This window comes from Mauremys mutica, chromosome 22 (assembly GCF_020497125.1).
Source record: "Mauremys mutica isolate MM-2020 ecotype Southern chromosome 22, ASM2049712v1, whole genome shotgun sequence".
Lineage (NCBI taxonomy): Eukaryota > Metazoa > Chordata > Testudines > Geoemydidae > Mauremys > Mauremys mutica.
Genome location: NC_059093.1, coordinates 6070401 through 6093256, shown reverse-complemented (window position 1 = coordinate 6093256; position 22856 = coordinate 6070401). Strand labels below are relative to the sequence as shown.

Genomic DNA, 22856 nt, shown 5'->3' with positions numbered 1-22856 from the left:
AATTGACCTGAGTAACTGGGCTGTTGTGACTGGGCATAACCTGGAATATTTTGTGATTTTGGGTGTGACAATTTATCACATAGTTCATCTTGCCTGGGTAGCAAGATAGACTGGAGTGTCTAAGGAGGCTGTCTGTGACTGCATTATAAGACTAGTGTAGTACTTTGGGAGTTCACACTTGGTACTGAGGTGGTGAAATCTAATTATAAAAAATACCACCAGTTTGGGGCATCTATTCTGCTTTTGACAGTCTGCCCTGAAGTAATCACTCACAGTTGTGAGTCACTCTAGACAGTGTGGTGGGGATTGTGATGTGTAGGTGAGTGTGTGATGTGGGTGTGTGGACATGTAGGAGTTGTGGGGTTATGTATAGGGGTGTAGGTGTGAGGTTTCAGGGGTGTAGCTGTGTGGAGGTAAATGTGTGGGGGTTGTGGTGTGTAGGGGTGAGTGTGTAGGTGTGGGGGATTTGTCTGTAGGTGAGGGGGTTGGGTGTGGAGGTGGTGGGTTTAGGGTCTGGTGTGTGTAGATATGGTGGTTGTATTGTGTGGGTGCGTGCAGCTGTGTGTGTGAGGTTTGTGGGGTGTAGGTGTGGGGGATGTAGGGGTGTGTGCATGTGAGGTGTGTGTGAGAGGAGTGTGTATGTGTGAGGTGTAGGAGTGTGTGTGAGGTTTGTGGGGTGTAGGTGGGTGTGTGTGAGAGAGGTTTGTGGGGTATAGGGCTCTGTGTGTGTGTGTGTGTGTGTGAGGTTTGTGGGGTGTAGGTGTGTATGTGAGAGGTTTGTGGGGTATAGGGCTGTGTGTGTGAAGTTTGTGGGGTGTAGGTGTGTGAGGTTTGTGGGGTGTAGGGCTCTATGTGTGTGTGTGAGTGAGGTTTGTGGGGTGTAGATGTGGGGGGGGGTTGTGGGGTATAGGTCTCTGTGTGTGGGCGGGGATTGTGGTGTGTGTGTGAGGTTTGTGGGGTGTAGGGCTCTGTGTGTGTCATTGCGAACCCCGCCTCCCCGAGCGCCCAGCCCAGCGCACTCGGCCGCTAGGGCTCAGTCAGTGCCCAGCTGCCCCCTGGCGGCGGGAGCGGGTAACTGCACCGCTGATAGGCAGGGCTCGCCGCGGGCGGGCTGAGCTACTGTGCGAAGTGCGGACCCTCCCCGCCCCGACGCCCGCGCGCGGAACCGTTAGCGGCCGCTTCCGGCGCGAGCCTTCTCCCCCCCCCCACTACCCCCCCGGTGCTCAGGGCGGGGCGCGTGCAGCTTGCGGGGGAGGTGTGTGCACGCGGGGGTAGGTTACAGGTGTGAATGGGGGGTCACTAGGGGTTCAGTGGCTCTTGCATACCAAGCCCCACTGGAGGTAGAGCTGTGGGGGGGAAAGGGGTGTATGTGGGGGGGGGTGCACTTTGCGGTGTCGGGGGGCTCCCTAGGGGCTGCATGCCAAGACCTCCAGGCAGTGGAGCTGCAGGGGTGTAGTGGGGTAGAAAGGGTATGTCTGTGAGGGGGGTGCAGCCGGGTGTTTGTGGGGATTATTAGGATCTGGGTGGGCACTGCTTTCCCTGAAGAGGGGTAATCCCCTCCGAGATGGGGCACTGGGGGGCGTTTGGACCCATCACAAACCCAGTTCACACCGGTTGCTGCCCATAGGCCGCACAGTCAAGGTAGAGGCTTGCTAGAAGGGGCTTGGAGTGAATAATAACAATCATTTGCCCCTTCCCAGCGCCTTTGTCCAAAGAGCTCACAAAACTTTGCTGGCACTAACTTGTTCAGTCTCACAGGTCCCTGTGCGCTGGGTGGGTGAGTGCCATTCCCATTCGACATATAGGGAAGGGCCCCACAGTGGGTGAAGCTGAAGATAGAACCAAGGAGTCCTGTCTGTCTGTTTCCCCCAGCGCTAACCACCCGACCACTCTTCCAGAGCCAAGAAGAGAGCCCGGGAGTCCTAACTCTTGGCCCTGGCTCTCGCCACAAGACCAGGCTGCCTTCCCTGCAACCCAGAGAGTTCTGCTTTGAGTGCTGGCCGAAAGGATCATGATTTAAAATAGTAATGTTTTTCACTGGTAGTTGCTGGTTCTGGTACAAATAGCTCCATAGCCAGTATGGTGCCCATCTCAGTGCGGTTCACGACATCTGAGCTTGAGTATGGAATTGTACTCATACTGTCTGAATTACTGTATGTAGACTGGCAGGTTGTGGCAGACAATCATGGTGACATATTGTTTCTTCAGTTCCTACTTTATCCAGTTGTGTTTCTCTTGCCACCCTTTACTTGGGGCTTTAGCTTCACCTTTCATAAAGTGAGAATCTATGGAGATCACATTATGCTGAAAATTCATGTGATAGTCTTTTATTTTTATTCATCAAATGTGACATTACATTTTTTGTCAGGTAACAATGACAAGTAACACAGTAAAAGTTGATGAAAATAGAAGTAAGCGTAGAAAGGAGATGGAGGTGAGTGGTTTTCTCTGACTTTGATGGGGGGAGAGGAATGGACAAGGGAACCCTTCTAGGGCTGAGGGGAGTTAAAATGCCCATTCAGTCTGTGCTCTCTTCACTGAGACTGCCGTGGATAACTGTCCAATAGGAACAGGGTTCAGACCACCATCTCACTCCATGTAAACTACAGAAGAGTTGTATGGTTTTCCTGAGTGCATTAGGAGATCACAGAATAAAGCTTTTGCTTTTCACGACAAACAAAATTTGACTTACTTACAGCTGCACTTCTCTGTAGGGCTTATCTTGATTGAAAGCAAAACTTTAGGTTGCTTAGAATCAGGTTGTCTATTGAACCACTCAAATATCTCAACTCAGTATTGAAAACAGATTTTAATTTCATCCATCCCCATGAATCAGCTTGCTTTCTAGCAGGTGGGAATTTGAAATTTAATTGTTACCTCTTATTCTGACTGGAATAATAGTGTCAGGAGTTCAAGTGCCGTCTTGAACAGGGTAAACTTTATTATCTTTCTGAGCTGATAATGCTAGCTTTTGTAACTACTCAAGTACTCAGGGAAGACAGGACCAGTCTGTACAGTTAAGTCTCTTTTGTGTTTTTTCATTTCATTGTGTGTTAACGTAGCATTTTGCAGCACAGCCCCACATGCTGGGCCTGTCCAAAAGTCAAAACTGTTGGCATTGTGGGAAAATCTGTGCAACTATCTCATACTGCCTCATCTGTTGGTGCTCAGAGCAGAAGATTGTTGCTTTTTTCATATGGTACAGTGAACTTTAGAGTGACCTTTGGCAAGATACCAGGGAGGCAAAACTGACTAGCTGGTTTAAGAGGGCTTGTCTATACAGCAGAACCATATTATAACCTGTTAATCACATTACCTGTTCAGATTCAGGATGGAGGCATAGTACACTCACATGGTTAAGAACACAAGCTGCATGTGAAGTCAGCAATACTATAACCTTAATTTAAAATAAAATCCAAAATGCAGGTCCAAACTGCAAAGTTTCAAATTCCTAAGAACCTATATTACCATGCATTTTTCCCATGTGTTTTGTTACTAGAATGAAGCTTCAGAAAGTCCTCAGTTGTCCTCCCTGGAAAGACCAGACTTGGCTCTTTCTGAAAGCTCACAGTCACTTTACAAACCTGAAGCACTGGAAAAGGTTTTAAATGGTGATGTATTAAAAATATTCAGATCTACTCAGACATATCAATGTTGACATGAACCACTCAATTCAAGCCTTTGAAATAAAATAAATATTTGTATTAACAGATATGAACAAGGAAATTAATAACCTGTTGTCAAAATATGCCCATATTTTAAGGCAAGTCAGCTTTAAACTTTTTATACAATTTTTATATACTTAAAATAACCTGGGATAATTCTTGTTTCTTAAAATATTTTTAGTCTAACTACTTGCCAACCTTGAGATGTGGATAGGATGCAATGTGGTTTGATGGGCTAATGCTTTTCACTGCATGGGGTGTAATTCTCCCCTTGATGCAAGCTCATAGTTCTGACTAGTGTTAGAGTATTGCCAGATTGATCACAAAACTTTATTTTTAACCTCAGAACAAAATACAAAATCCATCTTTTTGCCCTAGCCTTCCTATATGCTGACACTGGAATACAAATACATGCAGTTCTTTTTATTGAAAAAACAAGATAAAAAGCCTGCCAGGACAGGAAGACAGAAATATTGTTAGTGTTTTGTTTTGTTTTTTTAACTGATGGAAGGCACTTGGATACTACAATGATGAGTGCTAATATAAATACCTAGATGATTGATAGATAAAGGTGGGATATGGTGTGGTGAAGTGTCTGCAGTGTCAAGAAACTGAAGAAGGAAAAAAATAACCCTAAATCCTGAAATAACAAACTCCTCTACTTAGTCTGTGAAACTGAAGAGTTAATTTAGTCATATATTCCACTGACTGATAGACAACTGATTTATAAGCAAAGCATTAAAGCAATTCCAAATATCAGCAGTAGTTGAGAGTGTTAATATTTTTAAGTATTTAGTTTAACATTAGGTTTTTTTCCAATTAAGTGAGAGAGCGGCAATGGATGCTTCTTATGTACAAGAGCTTGATGGAATCTTGAACGAAGCGAGGACCATAGAAAATCACTTGAAGCAGAAAAGAGAGAGTCTGAGACACAGATTCACAGTCATTGCAAACACCCTGCAAAGCTAAAATTGATTTTGTCTGGCAAATAAGCTGAAATGTAGGGCACAGAGTGTTGGTCATGTATGGTGTTGTATACGAGAACATATGCTGTAAGGGAAGGTGCAGGGTTTCATACATATTTAGCTTTCTGTATGTATCTTTAACAGTTCAAGCAAATTTTAACACTTTTGGCAGCAGCATACTTTATTGAAATATAGCAAAAAATCAAAACAAAGAGAACAGACAGTAATTAGTGCAGTGTTAATTAGTGATGCAAAACACTGATCTCCATGATAAAACCCGTGCCTTTAAGTGGTTTTAAAAATCAAGTCATAAGTTTGTCATCTTTACTGACTTGCTTATTCTGAGCCCTGGGTTCCCTTCCCTTGAGCATGTTGAAGAGATGGGAAGAACAAAATAAAGGGAGCCTGGAGATCCTAGGGCTTGGAGCTATCACAGGAGAACAGAGGCGGGGGATTTTATCAAACATTGTCATGATTAAATTTTCCCCCCAGAACTTACATGACATCCCTTATCAGACTTGGCTAACAGTATAAATGAAAATAGCCTTTAAATTGTTTTTCCACTTACTGATTTTCTGTTGTTGTTTGTTTTTATACTGCGGATTTGATTCTACAAACAATTCTTACTAGAATAAATATTTTTTTTTTGGTCTCAGAACATAGAGAGAGGAAGGAAGCTTTGGAATGAGGGAGCTATCAAGGATCTTATTCCATGAAGAGTGTAAAAATAGCTTTTGGCAAGATTTATTTGAAAATACACTTTAGCTCTTCTATTGATTTTAAACGAATCATAGGGTAACGTTAACAGTAGTTTGGGTCACATTGCCAAATTCCCAGGCAATATGTTGAAAATTAACCCCATACTATGTCAGTATTGTGTGGCGTATATACAATTTACTTAATACTTAAGTAGTATTTGAACAATTTTTCTTCACTGTCTATTGCCTGAGTTCAAACGATGATTCATAAAATGTACAGGATATCATTTGTGCAGTTTGCCAGACTAATTAATAAAGAGAACCACTAGAAAGTCCTGTAGGATGATGCCTAAATATCTTTGAAAATCTGAACCTTAGTCTCCTTCTTACTTTGCAACCATTTTATAAGAATATTACGTTATCTTAACAATTTTACCTATTCTCTTTTAAAATAAATTATTATATTGCTGTTAAGGGGTACTGTAAAAGGTTAACTTGGGAGAATGGGAGAGGTATGTATAAGACAACTAAAGTTTGTAGAATGTCATGGTAGCTGCAGTCATAATCTTCATAAACTTAAATTTACAGATGGCATCACTGTTAACATGTTAATATTTAATGTGCACTACTATGGATTGTATGTTTGTCTTGCCAGACCTTCCACCTTAACTTAGACAAAATCAAAATGTGAAGACACTGGAATTATCAACCTTAATTTAGAAATAATACCAACTAATATAATATTTTTGTTTACTACTCTAAAATGTTTATCTTAGACTAAGAATTTGACTTTAAAAAAAAAAACTTGAAAAATTGTGGTTATTTATAGTTTTACAAAACTCCATCCAAAATGTTTACTTTATAAAGTATAATGATGATAAAAAGGACAGGTCAGCACTCTTGTTTCTGAATGTAGACACCTAAATCCTTATTTAAGCACCTAAGTAAGCATAATCTGACTTTCATTGGTGCCAGGGCCGCTCCAGGCACCAGCTTAGCAAGCAGGTGCTTGGAGTGGCCAATTCAAAGGGGCGATACCGTCTGGTATCGGGGCGGGACCTCTGGGTCTTTGTTGGAATTTTCCGGTGGGTCCCTCATTCCCTCTCTTCCGCTTTGATCTGCCACCGAAGAATCAGCTCGATTGAACTGTGGCCAAAGTGCTTTGCAAAATTCTAAAATCTATTTAATAGGACTATAATTTATAGATATAAGTGCACGTCTTTTAAGTATGATTGCACAGTCAGGCATTAAGGTGCAATTAAATGCAAGGTGTTCATCTCTGAAGAATCATCCTTGTTTTTGTGTAGTCATGTCTTATTCTTTTTGCATCTGAATTGCTTCATGTAAAATATTCATAACTTATGTCACCCAAGGTATAAGCATCTGCAGAAGATGTTACATATGTTGGAACTCCGTTCTAGTGAGTATGCTTTATAGTCCAAAGACACATTGAAAGTAGTCATTTGTCATGTCCATAGTACCTGAACTTAGACAGTAGACTATACACTGCATAGTTAAATGAATTGTCAAAAATAAAAAGAAATCTTATGACATGTTTTGTTTTTTTAATGGGCAGACATGAAGTTTGTCTGACTTTGAAATAGTTACTTATATGCATTTCTAAAGTACTTATCATCATATTATCTGGGTAGCAAATACATGGAATTAGAGATAGATTAAATTTCTCCAAAGAAGAACAAAACATCCATCTCTTCCCTATGTGCATTTAGGCAACTACTAAAGGAATGTTGTCAACTTGGTTATTTAAAAAAAATCAACTAATTATATAAAGTTTTAGCTTCTGTATAGAACATCCTTTAAAATAGTATGTCCAGAATCTTTAGAACATTTCCTTAGAGAAAAAGGTTTCTCCTTCCCTGTTGATTTTATAGAAGTCTTTTCATCAGTGTAGAAACTGACGGACTGGCTGACTTCATGTTTCAGTTTCTCCCAGTTGAAAAAAGAATCTGCAGGGACCATCTTACTGGCTAAAAGTATCAGTGTGCTCCTTCTGTGTGCCTGTTGGCTGCCTGTTAGTGTTCTGCACAGCTTCTATATAGATAGTAGTGTTCATAGCACAGTAGTTTCCTCGCTGATTATTTTAGTTCCCTTCTCTGATATACCAGAGTATCATTTTGCTGTTTTTATTATCTTGTCCACACTGATGGTGATATTTCTTTACTAATCGCCTCTCTCAAATATCTCAAGATTTACTGGGGAAATAAACAAACAAAACTGTCTTTATCACCTACAATGAATCTAGAAGCTGCTCCATATTGTCACTGAGGAATGAATTACCTATGGACTCCAACTGGCACCTTTCCCATCACAATCCGCTTTCCAGTTTTACTGAGGGAGGTTTGAACTGAAAATTAATTGGCTTTAAAGCTGCCAGATCTGATCAGCAAAGCTCAACTGGCAATTACTTTTCCTTTAAGCTTCTCCCCTACTGTTTAAACTGTACTGCCTTAGTAAGTTTTAAAAAAAATGTTAAATCTCAGATCAATAACAGAATATAAATCTACTTTTAAAAATAGCAAATAGTCCTAGGATGAAATATTAGCAGTGCTGAAGTAAATGAGAGTTTTGCAGTTGACTGCAGTAGAGGCCCAGATTTTATCTCTGCTCTTTAAAACTTTCTTTTTGATAGTGGGTGTGGAGAGGCAGAAGAGAAGGGGTGCGGTCACATCTTCCTCTTCTTCTGTGGCATCTCCATTACAGGAGGTTGGCAACCATGGAACCCATTCTGTAGAGTCCTCTGCTAATTTTTTTGTGAATGATCTACCTAGGATACCACATCATCCATCCAAATCTCTTTTTCTGCTTCATACTCTTCTGCTATTAACTTTCCCTTCCAGTGCCCGTGAACATGCATCACCTGCTGAACTTCTTAAAAATTGCCCTGTAAATCAAATCTTTCTTTTCATAAGTTCTTTAAATAATGTTTGCTGTGTTCCAATGATCTGCAATACTTTTTCATTGATTATGTGGTCTATCCATGATATTTTCTGAATTACTCCATAAGATCATAATTCTAAGGCTATAGTTTATTACTGATCGTTGGAATGTCCATGTTTCACAGCTGTAATTTAATACGGGCCAAATGTAAGTTTTAAGAGTTAGGATTTAGTCTCCAAATTATGTCCCTTCTGATTAAATGTTTATTCTTCCAGAATGTCTTGCTCTTGCTGTTCTGGTGCTGACTTCAGTATCCAATCTTCCATCTTCTGTAATGATGCTTACTAAGTAGTGATAATTTCTCACTTGCTGTACAGCTGTGGTATTCACTGCAATCTTGCATGTTTTCCCAGAATCCTTCCTTTAACTACCTGATTTTGTGTTCAGGGTTCTGTTTTCCCAGCAATAGGCATGTAAGGTATTGGCTTGTCTCAGCCCACGACAGAGCCACTGGCACACCCAGCATCTCTTTTCAGGCAGTTTTATTTTCCAAACATAAGCAAAAACAACAAAAGAGTTATTCGGCCCACCATGGGCTACAAGCTGCCAGGGAATTTTCCCCTTTGCCTTTCTCAGTCCTTTCTTGTGCAATAGGATGTGAAGCAGGAAGGCCTGAGAAAGGCAAAGGGGGAAATTCCCAGGTAGCTGTAGCCCCAGGGTGGGCTGGGGAACTGTTTTGTTGTTTTGGGATATGTCTCCATTGCACTTTAAAATCTGTGGCAATGAGTTTCAGAACCCGGGTCCATAGACTCAGGCTCATGGAGCTTGTGCTGTGGAACTAAAAATTGAGCTATGTAGATGTTTGGGCTTTGGTGGAGCATGGGCTTTGAAGCCCAGGGTGGGCTCCTGAACCTGAATATGTGTGTTATGTAAACTTTGTACACAGTAGGTTTTAGGGCTGCCACTTAGCAAGTCAGACTCCTGTACCAGATATGGATTGGCTACAGAGCTTCCTTCCCAGCGAGATACACTGGATGTGTTGGGTATAAGATCCTTTAATGTACTGCCAGGTATGGCTGAGGATAGCCTAAATAAGGGAAGTTTCATACAGCACCATGTAGTGGCTGAATAGTATAATAAAGTCTAGCATGCCATTACAGTCTACACAGACTGTTTTTAGAATCAGCTTGACTAAGACTGTAGTAGACCCAGGTTCTGAGACTCACTGCTGCAGGTTTTAAAACACAATGCAGACATACCCTGGGGTTTGAAAAATAAACCTGCCTGAAAAGAGACTCTGAGTCTGGTAATGGTCCTTCATGGGTTGGGGACAAGCCAGCACTTACAAGGTGTGATAACACAATCGCTTAAAGTAGTGCAGGGAACTGCACCTTATGTTTTGAAAGATTCATTACTATTCTTACATGTTGGGTTTTGCATAATTACAAATGGAAACTATATTTAGATCTGAATTTATGTGCATATGTGGATTGTGGCAATATATGTTCCCTCTCTAGGCTGGGGCAAAACACTTTTTGGCCATTTATTACATAAAAACATAAGAATGGCTGTCCTGGGTCAGACAAAAGGTCCATCTAGCCCAGTATCCTGTCCTCCGACGTGGCCAATGCCAGGTGCTTCAGAGGGAATAAACAGAACAGGTAATCATCAAGTGTTCCATCTCCTGTTGCCTAATCACAGCTTCTGGCATCCAGGACGCTATATTCTTATCGAGACAAACAACTGCAGGGGAATCAAGGTGGAGAAGGAAGGGACTATTACAGATGCAAATATAGTGAGGCAGATACATAACCCCACAATTTTCACTCACTTTTTCAACTGTGTCACAACCTTTAGCTTAAAAAAGACTAGGAGAAGTTAGTATCCAAGTGTACATACATTCAGAACTAGCAATGTATATAATGGGATAATTCTCAATTGTGTAATGAAGATGCAGCACAATTTTAAAACCACTTAATCTACCGTATATCATATTTACAGAGTATATGATAATGCAGTGTAGAAGTTTTACTGTGACAAGAATTTGGGATGACAGTGGCAACCACAAGTGAATTGTGCATCTCATTCCAAATATGCTCAGAAAAGTTTTTCATACTTCAACATCATATATTCTGTTTAGGCACATACTTCACAAGAAGAAAAAAATATTTCAGAACAAAGATGTTGAAAGTATCTCTTGTATCCCTCCACCGGTGCCTTAATTATTATGAATCTACCCAGTTAGCACTCTGAGAGAGAAGAAAACAAAAACATAACATCTCTAAAAATGACCTAAAGTAGCTTTTCTACATGAGAAGGCGTTACAGCTTTAATCTTGGAAACTTCTGGGGTTAGAAGCATTGCATGGTGGGGAGTCTCTGCATAGTGGTGTGAACTCCTGGTTTTAGGTTTGAAGGGCCAGGAGGTGTGAGAACGTAAACCTAGTGCAGGACTGAATATTCCTATCCTGGGCCTTAGGCTGTTGTAATTTTTTTGAGGAAAGAACAACTTCCTATGGCTGGATGACATCTTTTTTTACTTATGTCATTTGAAGATAAGAAGAGAACCTGTGGGAGGTGGATTTGTGGGCACAGTGTAGGTGAGGTGGCCAAGGTTTTATGAGCAATTGCATATGGCTATTGCCACCACACAGTGTGTATGTGATCTGTATCAGATGCCATGGCAAACTGGTTGAGAGTCAACTCTAAAAGAACTACACCGCCTGCTCTGTCATCTAACTTTCAGTGCACATCATCACAAGTTGCTTATTTTAACTGTACCTTTATGTAGGCACATATATGAATGCAACATGTATTTATCTCAATAATTCAGCATTACTAGATTTATTTCCCCTATTTTAATACACACTTTTTTTAAATTGACATTTTAAAAATATATTTCATATAATAGAAATATTTATGGAGAGGAAAAATTAATTATAAATCAGACAAATGCACTATTATCAGAGTATCCCAACTGTGACATTTCACATTTCTTTTTCTGAATCAACTTCAAGAGTGACTTTACAATTTATTATAGTTCACTGTCTGCCTATTGTTTAAAAACAATTTAAACCCTTATGCTAGCTCCAGTTCTCTGAACTGCTGCTGTGACCACAGTAGTGCTTTCTAAATGGCCAAGATCTTTAGACAAAATACAATGGGGACATTTTGTCTCCTCTCCAATGCAAGAGTTACTGTTGTGGTGGTTGAGTCCATTGAAAGCTGCTCAGTAGTGTCAATGCTGAGAGATAATTTGAATGTGCCATTAAAGCACACTGCAATCTCCTTCATTGTTGAATGCAGATCTTTACTTGTCTGGTGAATGAGACCTGAATGGTCTCTAATTCATTAAAAAATATTTTTCACTTTTAAAGAGGGGAATGAGCTCTTTATCTGGCAAGCCATTGGTTTCAGTTAACAGTTAAAATTATACTTGGATCTTTCCAGATTTTCTCTGTAAAATAAACTGGAACATAACACATCATTGGTTGACATCAGGTTTTCAAACAAATATACCAATCATATTGTGGTGCAAAGTGATCACTGCTGTCCAGTACAATATAGTGTGTGGAGAAAGGGCCACCTTCTTCTAAAATAGAATATAGGTTACTATCAGTGGCAGGATATCTGTTTTGACTGACTATTGGTCTAATGTGATATGGCAAATGGTATGTTCTAAAATTCTGAGATGCTTCAGAGTCTAGGTAAAAAAGGTCACCCAGCTTGTGAAATGACTGCTGAGACTAAGTGGAAAGCATTTTTGAAAGAAAAAGATGCCATCCTTTATCAAGGTTTCTTGGAGCCCTGGGTACCTGGGCACATATATTGTTTCTTCCTTCCTTATGTGCACTCCCACATCCCTCAGCACCACTCGCAATAAAGTATCATGGCATCAGTACCTACTGCGACGTAACTTATGCACCTGATAACTCCATGCTTCAATTTGCTAATATAAAATAGGAATAGTGCCATATGTGAATGTTTTGAGGTTTGACTCATGCTTGGAAAGTATTTTGCAGAAACAGTTTAAAAAATACTAAGTGCTAATAATTCTTTATCAGGATCTGAACAGAACAGTCTCTGCTGGGAGCCCCTGACTTTCAGTAGCTAAGAGAAAATGATTCTGAAAGCTACAGATAGTTTGCTTACTGGTGAAACTATTATGCTTTATGCAAAGCTCTTCAGTGAAGTTCTGCCTGTCAGAGCTGGGAAACGTGCAGTCTTAACTATACATCATTCATATACTCACCTAGCCCAATCTGCATAAGGACATAAGCACCGCTGAGCTGCCTAGAGCAACTGATAACTCCAGAGCAGCCGCTTTTGCCTTAGGATTTATTTCTAAGGGAGACTGGTTCTTAGAATAAAGTCGCCCCCTCATGAACAGCTAGAGCACTGCACGTGCACTTCACCACAATGCGGGTTTAGGTAGCTGCTGCACTGTGCAGGCTCATCCCTACCATTGTACAGACAGACACTCAAAGCTTTTATTCTGAAGGGATGGCCTCAGCCCGTCCTACTCAACGCATCCATCAGTGCTAGCTGCACAGTACCACTTGAGCACTTGTACCTTGGATCTGAGGCTTTATTCAGAGCTGAGGATCTTCCAGATGTTTTCCCAAATCCTTCTGTTTGCCATCAGTCTCCTGCCTGCAAATGTGGGACATTTCCTCTGCTGTTTGATAAAATCCATCCCAGGTAAGAATCCCCTTCTCTCTCTCCTGCAAAGGGGCTGACAGATCTCCTGCTCTTAGAACTGCTGCTGGAGACAGGTCAGTAGAGGAATTTTATTTCTAATAGAAATTAGGAATTACATGATTCAAGGAGTTTGCTAGACAGCATGGAGATCCCTAGTTGTTTTGCAAGCCAATAAACAGGAGGGGCAAATGCATTGCACAGATTATATCAGATTATAAATGGAAAATGCAGGTTTAGAGCTGGGGAAACCATCGGTAAACAGCAGCGTTTCTGCAGGTAGTCTATTGTATGAGGGAAGTGTCAGTGGGTTGTGACAGGGATATGGCTGCTGGGGGCAGGAGTCCCCACTGAAGTTTTGATCACCCACCGTTGTAACACCCACCACAGGAGGCAGGAAGAAGCCGCCGTACAGAGTTCTGTGCAGTAGCTCCAAGGGACTCAGCAATGTATGCTACCGTGACAAAATTTGAAATCTGCTGCTGCTTGCTTAACAGAGAGATCTGTCATAACCCATTGAGATCTGGAGGTGAGCCATAAAAGAAAGGAATTAACCAGATTCCCCGCTGAATTTTCTTTGGTAGAAAATTTTTGGATATTTTTCCAAGCCTGTCTTGTGATGATGTTATCCAGTGTGTATCTCAGGATACATATTTAGGAGCAGCCCCAGAGTCTAACTCTTTAATAAAATCTGTTGCTAAATTAGTGAGGAATGACAAGAAATCCAATATCAATCAGTTCTTTATCAGAATGGAGATGGAAAATATAAAGACGGAATTATCAACACAAAATGTCTGAGGAATGTTAGCTCCGGGCTTCAGTGCTATATGTAACAACCTCTGGCCCCACCATTTCAGATCTGGTAAAGTAAAGTGTTTTCCATTGAAAGATCCAATACTGCATGTGTCTATGGCCTTCTTGTGTTATATTTTGAGAGAAGAGCTATATTTCTCCAAACAAAGCTATCAAGGCCGCGTGTATATGAAACTTCCACAGTTCTAACTTACAAAGGCCATGATACATTTGAAGGTGGATTCTTGAATCACTCTATAATTTAGAGTGGGGATCTCTTGGTTAGTCCATCCCTCAGCATCTCCCCCTACCTGCTTTCATTATACCCAAGTCATCCTTAAAGGTGAGCTCTACAGGGAGACACATGGGACTGTGCCCTGTTTTGATTCTTTGAGTTGGGCAAAAAAGGCCTGAGGTTCCCCTCCTACCCCTCTATCCCCTTTTTACCTAATTGGCAATACCAGTATTGTTTTTGCTGGTAGTCTGGTTGGAGACCCCAAGGAGATAGAATGAGATTTCTCAACTCTTAGCTGAATACTGAATCTGTAACAAGATATTTTCTTCCTGCTGTTTGTTCAGGCATTTGAGTGAAACAGGTAATGACAAAACCCCTAAACAGTCTGAATAACAATCCCTTCCTCACTCTAGCTGGTATCACTTCTCTGGAGTCAGCCATAATCCTGCTGGCTCTCCAGTTATCCATAGAGTTTTCCATGAAAAGCAGGATTTTGAGGGATTTCTGATTAAAACAAATGTTTAACAAAGAATACATCAGGCTTTGTTCATCTCGTTAAGAAGCAGAGTACAAAGGCCACTTGTTTTCCTTTTGTATGTTGCCCTTTTCTAGTGGTATCTGAGTCTCCATCTTAAAATTATATCACTTTATGGTAGTTTTGCCACCTGGTTGCCTTACTGTTAACTGTTCTAAGGCTATAAATGTAACTCTGCTCTCAGCTTAAGCTTCTGTGGACAAACCCAGCTCCTCTTTGAGCCAAACACTGCTTAAAAGAATATGATGTGATTTGTCCTTGAATTCTGCCGAAATCTGATTTGTGTGAGTTGGTGGGGGAGGGGGGGCGTTTTTGGGGAGGTTAGGTGATGAGAGATGAGGTGGGGAACTCACATTTTGGAGATAGGGAAAAATCTACTGAACAAGGAAACCCAGGCAGTCTACTCAGTTCCCCTTCTGGATCCTAGACCATAACAACGCTGCAGAAATATCTATTTAGTGGAACTGCTGTCTCTCTGTTTAAAATTTTGAAATGAAAATGTTTTACAGCTAGACTATCTAAACCAACTCCTTTCTAAATGCCTCTATCAGTCGGTATAGTCCTCAGATTTCAGCTTGTATGAAAAGACTCCCTCTCTTTCTTTCTAATGGGTTTTTATCAGCACTAATGTTGGGATTTGATGAAATACTTTATATGGAATTTAATATAATTTAATTGAGGTTTAAGAGGGAGAGGCTGCTGTACGCTGCAGGATAATTACTTTAGCCTTGCAGCCTGACTTATTTATCTAGCTGCCCTCTCCTATTAGAGCTCTAATCAGGATTTGAGGAGTGGTGAGCCAGATACCCACATTGTAGGAGGGTAAATTGCCACATCTCTTTAGGGCAACATGCAGTCTTACCTATCCTTAGTAGCTTACAAAAGTTCAGCTTCAGCTTGTCAACCAGTTTCTTTTGAATTGTTCTTCCTCTGTTCTCTTGTACTGATTGCTGAATTTGTCTCCAAAGAAGTAGACATCCGGCTTTGGAGATTTACGGATCATTTGTGCAGCAATTTAATTTAATCTCAAGGATTAAAGGAGGGAGACTGGAAGATACAGTTGAGGTGGTGAAAGTGACCGGTCTGGTCAATAGGAAATGCTTCCTGATAGGAAATGCCACCTCATACTAGGTGGAAATTTAATATTGTCTAGAATTTCTTCAACCTCAGGCCTTGCTTGCACTAGGAAATGGCTCTGTTTCAGGAAGGGACTTAGCTGTACCATTGCTGGCCACTGTTTGTTCTTGTATTGCTTACAGCTAAACCTTAGTCAGCACAGATTAATCTAAACGAAATGCTGAACCACATCTGTCTCTTTGTGCTGCTGAGGCCTTGCCAGCTGGGCTGCTGAGCCCACAAACTGCATAAATGTTGGCTTAAGAGAGTTCTCTTCAGTCTGTGCCTCCCGTGAGGCTGCTGCACCTGTTAACTGGGTTGTGTGGCCGACATTTGAACCAGGGAATTCCTCTGAAATGCTTCTCCTCAGTCTGTGGTGCACATGATATTCCCTAGGTAAAATCTGCCCATTCATGCTCCAAACGTGGAGTCCAGTCCAATCTCAGCAGCTGGTTTATATTGGTCATGTTTTAGCTCTCTCTGCAAGGCACAGGGTCAAAGACTGAGGTCTAAAATCACCTGAGGGCAAAGATTCCCCCTGTAGTGTAGAAGAATTGGGGTAGTATCCCTTTAAATAATTGGTGAACTCTCTAGTAGCCCTCAGTGTTTCTTATGTTTCAGAAGCCACCTGTGTGTATGGAGCTAGGCCTGGCATGTTCAATCTACCTAGTAAGCACCCCTAACTGTGCTCATATAGTTCCTTCATATTACATTTGTTGGGTAAAGAGCAAAAGATACAACACCCCCTTACAGGATAAATAGGTGGCTCAGTTAGCCAGGGGTGTGCCCAACCTCCAAGCCTACTGCAGCCCACCTGGGCTCTCCTGCCAGCATCCCTTCTGTTGCTCTCCTGACTTCCATTCTCCTGCATCATATCTTTGCTGTTCCTCCCTTTCAGGGCTTGGCCCAGCTGCATGTCGAAAGCCCAAGAAAAGCTCTGCGTGTCATTTTATGTCTTCAAATCACCACATTTCCTCATCTCTTCCTACGTGCCCAGCTCCTTATGCTCTGCCCAAGCTCCTGTTCCGGCTGCTCCCTTTGCCTGCCTGCTTTCCCCAGCATGCTGGCTCCAGATTGCCCCTTCCTTCACACAGAATAGCCTCCTAGTCAATGTGCACTAAGCAACGTCCCTTTCCTCTTTAAGGGTTCCTTTCCCCATACCTTTTTCTACTGTATGTAACTGTAAGCTCTGGGGACAGGCACTGTCCCTTCCTGAATGTCAGGAAAGCATCCAGGACATTGTGGGGGTTACCAAGGACTAAAAATAATAATACCATGAACCACCTCAGCCCACTCTATCCCGGTCTATATCAGGAAGAATTACCCATTGCTGACAATGGGTGCCAGCACTGGGCTCAGGTGCAGTCTAACAGCAAAGGTACAGCAGTCTAAACTTTTCAGCATGATTCTGGAAACCCTGGGTTAACCTCTGCTTGGTTTAAGTTTTAACCACAGGAGTCTGAAACAAAACTTGTGCTAGACTGAGGAATGTGGGAGCTGCAAACTATCACTTGAAGGTGGGGCTCAAGGTTTCTGGTCCTGCTTGCAGTCAGTGCAATTGGTATAAATCTGGAAAGAGCCAGTTTAAAGCAAGATAGGGTGAGCTTTGTCTCACTGCTGTAGAGAGTAGTCTGTTTTTTCTCTCTCTGTTTTGCGGTTCTTGTGTGTTATTGTTCTGAATTCTAAGAAATGAAGTGGTGTTATGTTGCAACCTTTCAGCAAGGGTATTTATGTGCTTATCTAATTATCTGTGTGCTGTGAACATAACAGCACTGATGTCCATAATTTGACTTGGACTCTGCTAGTTGTTAAACTGTGCTGCTGAACTTGTGACTGACATCCATTGTTAGCAGTGAGCAATTTTTGAGTGCAGATCAGATTCACAGATTTCAAGAACATAAGAATGGCCATACTGGGTCAGACCAATGGTCCATCTAGCCCAATAGCCAGTGTTCTGACTGACCAGTGCCAAATGCTTCAGAGTGAATAAACAGAACAGGGAATTTGGAGTGATCCATCCCTTGTGGTCCAGTCCCAGCTTCTGGTAGTTGGAGGTTCAGGGACACCTGGAGCATGGGGTTATGTCCCTGACCATCTTGGCTAGGAGCCATTGATGGATCTATCCTCGGTGAACTCAGCTAATTCTGTTTTGAACCCAGTTATACCTTTGACCGTCACTACATCCCATGGCAATGAGTTCCACAGGTTGACTGTATTTTGTGAAGAAGTACTTCCTTTTGTTTGTTTTGAATCTGCTGCCTATTAATTTAATTGGATGACCCCTAGTTCTTGTGTTATATGAAGGGGTAAATAACACTTCCCTATTCACTTTTTCCATACCATACATGCTTTTTTATGTATGCGTATAGATCTCAATCATATCTCTTTAGTCATCTCTTTTCTAAGATGAACAGTCCCAGTCTTTTTAACCTCTTCTAGTATGGAAACTATTCCATACTCCTAATAATTTTTGTTGCCCTTCTCTGTACTTTTTCCAATTCTAATATATCTTTTTTGAGATGGGATGACAAGAACTGCCCACTGTATTCAAGGTGTGGGCATATATGGATTTGTATAGTGGCATTATGATATTTTCTGTTTTATTATCTATCCCTTTTCTAATGGTTCCTAACATCCTGTTAGCTTTGCTTGGCCTCTGCTGCACAGTGAGTGGATGTTTTCAGAGTACTATCCCCAATGACTCCAAGATATTGTTCTTGAGTTGTAACAGCTAATTTAAACCCCATCGTTTTGTGTATATAGTTCTTAGCCAGAGGAAACCATTGTGATCATCCATTCTGACCTGCATAATGCAGGCTGAAGAATTGTACCCAGCCGTTCCTGAATCCAGCACAATACCTTGTGGTTGAAGGGAAGTGGATCTTTTAGAAAGATGTCTGGTTTTGATTTAAAGACTTCAGCTGGAGGACATCTCATTCCAGGCATCTGTGTTCAGCTTGTTCTCTGTTGCTGTGCATGGCACTAACTGTTGTCTTTACAGCATAAGATGTTTTAATCAGGGACTCTTTTAAAAATACTTTACCGGAAATGATGAGAGGAGAGAGAATTTGGGTCTATGGCAAAACCACCTACGTGGATGGGTATAAAAACTAAGACTCAGATAGGACAGTGACAGGTATGGTGGAAATACCTTGAAAACAGAATTGTTGCAGCAGGTTTTATTCACTGTTCAGCTCTGATGCTGTAATACGTAGGCATGGGGCTGGCTGATTCCACCTCAGGGATCAGAAAGGTGTATGCTAATGTGTGCAAACCAGGCCCCTTCTGGAGAGTTGGTCACTCCCACGCCAAGCTTTTGCACTGCTAGGGATACAGAACAGTTCCAGGATTCTGATGCTCCCATCTGAAGGCCTGTTTGGTCTTTGGATAACAAGACTAAAGCCCAGCTCCTCAAAGATACTTAGGAACCTAACTCCCATTAATGTCAGTAGGAGTTAGGGCCTGAATACCTTAGACAATCTGGGTCTAACTCCCCAGTAAGCTCTTCTAGCAGGCAGCAGGATTGCCATGCCAAGTGTTTTGGCTTTATTACCTCTTCACAGATCATGGAGATACAGGTGGGGAACTGAGTCCCAGAGAGACTAACAGTATGTCTACACTGCAACTAGGAGTGAACCTCCCAGTCTGGGTAGACAGACTCATGCCAGTGAGGCCTGAGCTAGTGTGCTAAATATAGCAGTGTGGACACAGGCTAGCCACCTGAGCTTGGACCCCAGGGACTGGGCAGGATTGGACTCAGGTTGTTAGCCCAAGCTGCTGCCCATGTCACAAGGTCCACACTGCTACCTTTAACAAATTAGCTTGAATAGAGCTAGTGTGAGTCTGTCTACCTGCTTCCAGCTGCAGCGTAAATACACCCTGTGTGATTTGTCTGAGGTCTCACAGGAATTCTGCGGCAGAGCAGGGAATTGAACTAGAGTCAAGCACACGGGCCAGCATCATAACCACTGGGCCATCCTTCCCCTCTCCAGTCCAGGCACGGAATCAGCATGCTGGGCTTGTAAATGAGAAGTCAAAGCCCTTCCTGCCTGGGAAGTTATTGACTTTATAGAGCTGTCGTGGGAAGAGGATTTCTCCCGACTTGACCCTACTAATCGTTGCTGACGGTCTCATTGTTCTACACCCATTTTGGGGTCTGCCTTTCTAGTTATGTATTTCTAGGGTACTTATCGTCGTGATATCTCAGCAACAGCACAGTGCAAATCAATGGAGGAATCAGATGCTGCTGCTGTGAGGGTGTCACTCTAATTTGCATGAAGGCTTCTGATTGGATGCAACTGACAACAAAGGCATGGGAATGAGACCAGCATGGACAATAGAACCAGACTGATTTTTGTCCCGTAGGGACAATGAGAATGCTTGAAAATGGGATTTTCTTTTCTTTCTAAAATTCCCTCTCATCTGTTTAATGGCCAAGATGGCCCCACTGTATACATCCTTAAACAGGGCCATAGAGCAGCAAGAGAAGTTAGTGGAGATACTGTGAATGGAAGCATTCTTCCAGTAAGGGCCATTCACTTTTTCAGAACTGGCTTGTATGGAGTCACTCTATGTGCTATGCCACCAGCTCTGCTTCCTAAGCGAGCTGGGATCCCTAGGTTCTTAAAAGCCTAGCGTACTTAGAAGCTTATAAGCTTTTTGGAGCAGGGTCCATCTTTTTGTTACAAGTGTGCACAGTGCCTGGCACAGTGGAGCCTGATATAGGTGCTCCTGCCGTACAAATATTAGATACTAACAGTACCTTTTGCATGATGATAAGGAGAGCAGCTGAGAGGCAGCACAGCATTGTCTGCACGGTGGCTGAATGGTGGAAAGTTTGCACTTATTGGACACTGGGAATGTTGCCTCGAGGCAGGTGTGACTGAGCTGAGGAGAGAGATGCACAGATCTGCAGATTGAGAAATGGGGAAGAGAGTGAGCTCTGAGTGTAGGTGAGAAGGACAGAATCTAGACTATGCTAGAGTTAGGTTTACAATAACATTGTCTCAGTAGCTAGCGGAGCAGAATGGAGGGCAAGGAAATAGTTTACAGGATTATAGGGCTCCTTGCTGTAAATTAAGAGTTGATAAAGTACTAACTAATTGCATTGTCAAAACAGTCATACCTCATACAGCAGCAGGGGCGGCTCTAGGATTTCTGCTGCCCCAAGCAGGGCGGCACGCCGCGGGGGGCGCTTTGGTGGTCACCGGTCCCGCGGCTGCGGTGGACCTCCCGCAGACGTGCCTGCGGAGGGTCCGCTGGTCCTGCGGCCTGCCGCCCTCCCGCGGGACGCCGCCCCAAGCGCGCGCTTGGCACGCTGGGGTCTGGAGCCGGCCCTGTACAGCAGTGCTATCCCTGGGGCAAGTTCTGCCTTCGATTACCCACTCAGGTTAAACAGCTTTGTACATCTAATCCTGTACACTGGCATCCCCCCAGTGGAGGGGAAGCAGTCTGGCTCTCAGAGCAGATAAGAAACAGGAGCCTTAATAGAGAACAGTGCCACAAAAAGGGGAAAGAATGCAATCTGTAAAATAGAGGAGAAAGCTACTAAGATGCAGTTGACCTTTGTTCTACAGTTGTTGCAGCACAGGGGACTTTCTGCCTAGCAGGTGATTTGCTGGTGCCATGATTGAAAAGGGGTCTTGCATGACAAATGCATGCCCGGTTTGAGAGAAGCCTGTTTGTTCTAAAGGTGGCTTTTATGGAGGTGACCAATCCCGTATCCTAGTCAGCACCCATACAGAGAGTTTGTTTTATTTTTTACAAACAAAGCTAATTCTTCTTGGTTTCCAACAGCAAGTAGCAGGCATGACTGTTAGGGAACTAAAGTGCTTTTTGCCTAGATGTGACTAGGAACATCCCCGGCAGATACTCAGATGTGCCCTTTCCCCACCCACTGAGTCATGTGCGACATCTGACTTGTTGCATCTCTGAGAAGCTGCATGTATCCCCTAGGGCATGAACATTGTGATCTTGCTCTCCTGCTCTATGTGCCTTTACAGTGTGTGTTCAGAGCCGCCATGGGAGCCAGTTAACTAAGTAACAAGCTGTACAAAAATGTTCCCCTGTGGCCAGTCTCCTCTGCATTTCTAATGCACCCATTACCAAGGTATCTAGGTGAACAGAGAAACACATTTTATAATGGAGCCTCAACAGCTTGACTGAGAGGTACTGCCCTGCACCGAAGCATCATCTCCCACCACTCCTTGGAAAACCCCAGGACTGAGCATGTAGTCTGCACGCTGCTCCCAGGCTGGCTGAGCCTGGGTCTGGTCTGTAGGAGTGCTAAGGTGGCTCCTCTGTATTGCTTTCCTTACCTGCATTGTGCCCAGCCCCCCTGGTAGTGCAATGAACCATCACTCAGTGGGGAGACCTAGCTGCTTGCATAGAATCTGTAATAGATCCTCTTGCACTGGTGTTGGTGGAAGAGCGGAGCCTTTGGAGGAGTTCAGCATGAGGTTTGCTGGGGAATCTATAAGCACCACTTTGTGTTTTCTCTATTTAAGTTGCAATCTATTTATTTCTGGGCACGTTGTAGTCTCTATCTCCAGGTGGTCGTAACAAATGTCTGTATCCCTCCTTGTTGTTGTTACATGTTCAAATACATTATTTTAGCTTAGTCTTCCTGAAAAGTTCATTTCCTCCCTCTCTGCAACATACAAAAGCACCTTTCAGGTGTCTGTGCTGGATTAATCGTGGTAAGATTTAATGCACTGAATTTTCAGCTCCCTATGGCTGACAGACACTTTGAAGCAGAGCTTTATTTTGAACATCTGTTATGTTTTGGTTATTTGCAGGATGCTTTTGTCATAGAACTCCAAGCCCAAGTTGCAGGTATCTAGGCTGGTGGCTGTCAGTCTCTAGCTTTTAGCACTAAGGGCCTTAGTCGCTTGCTGTCTTCTAACTTCTTGTTTGTTCTTTGTAGTTCTAAAGGACGTTCTGCCGAGCCCACAACAGGAGCTGGTCACCTTCAGCAACCGGAAGGGTTTGCAATGCATCTCCCCACTAATGAGAAGTGTGGAAGAGACTCCTCAGCCCATCCTGACAAAGGTCAAAGGGCACATTCCCAAGTGGCTTAATGGCAGCCTGCTAAGGAACGGGCCTGGGAAGTTTGAGTTTGGAGAGGAGAAGTAAGTTCAGATTTGATTGTACTTTCTAATGATCCCAGGCTGGGGGTTGGTCAAACCTAGAAGGCACCTTCACAAATGCATCGCAGCCATTAGGGGCCTTCCTTAGCTCTGAAGATGTGTGACCA

The 22856-nt window shown here is 42.7% G+C and overlaps 1 protein-coding gene across 9 annotated transcripts in view; it reads left to right on the top strand.

Annotated features, from left to right (window-relative positions):
* Nucleotides 1-22856, top strand: part of LOC123354764 (beta,beta-carotene 9',10'-oxygenase-like) — a 64189-nt gene that overhangs the window by 10588 nt on the left and 30745 nt on the right. The window contains exons 1-4 of one of the 9 annotated variants that reach the window (XM_044996945.1): nucleotides 368-413; nucleotides 2369-2434; nucleotides 3500-3611; nucleotides 22527-22731. In XM_044996945.1, coding sequence (XP_044852880.1) covers nucleotides 2375-2434; nucleotides 3500-3611; nucleotides 22527-22731 — 377 coding nt within the window. In that variant the 5' untranslated portion in view covers nucleotides 368-413; nucleotides 2369-2374. The other 8 variants (XM_044996946.1, XM_044996949.1, XM_044996947.1 and 5 more) reach the window with 8 other exon arrangements.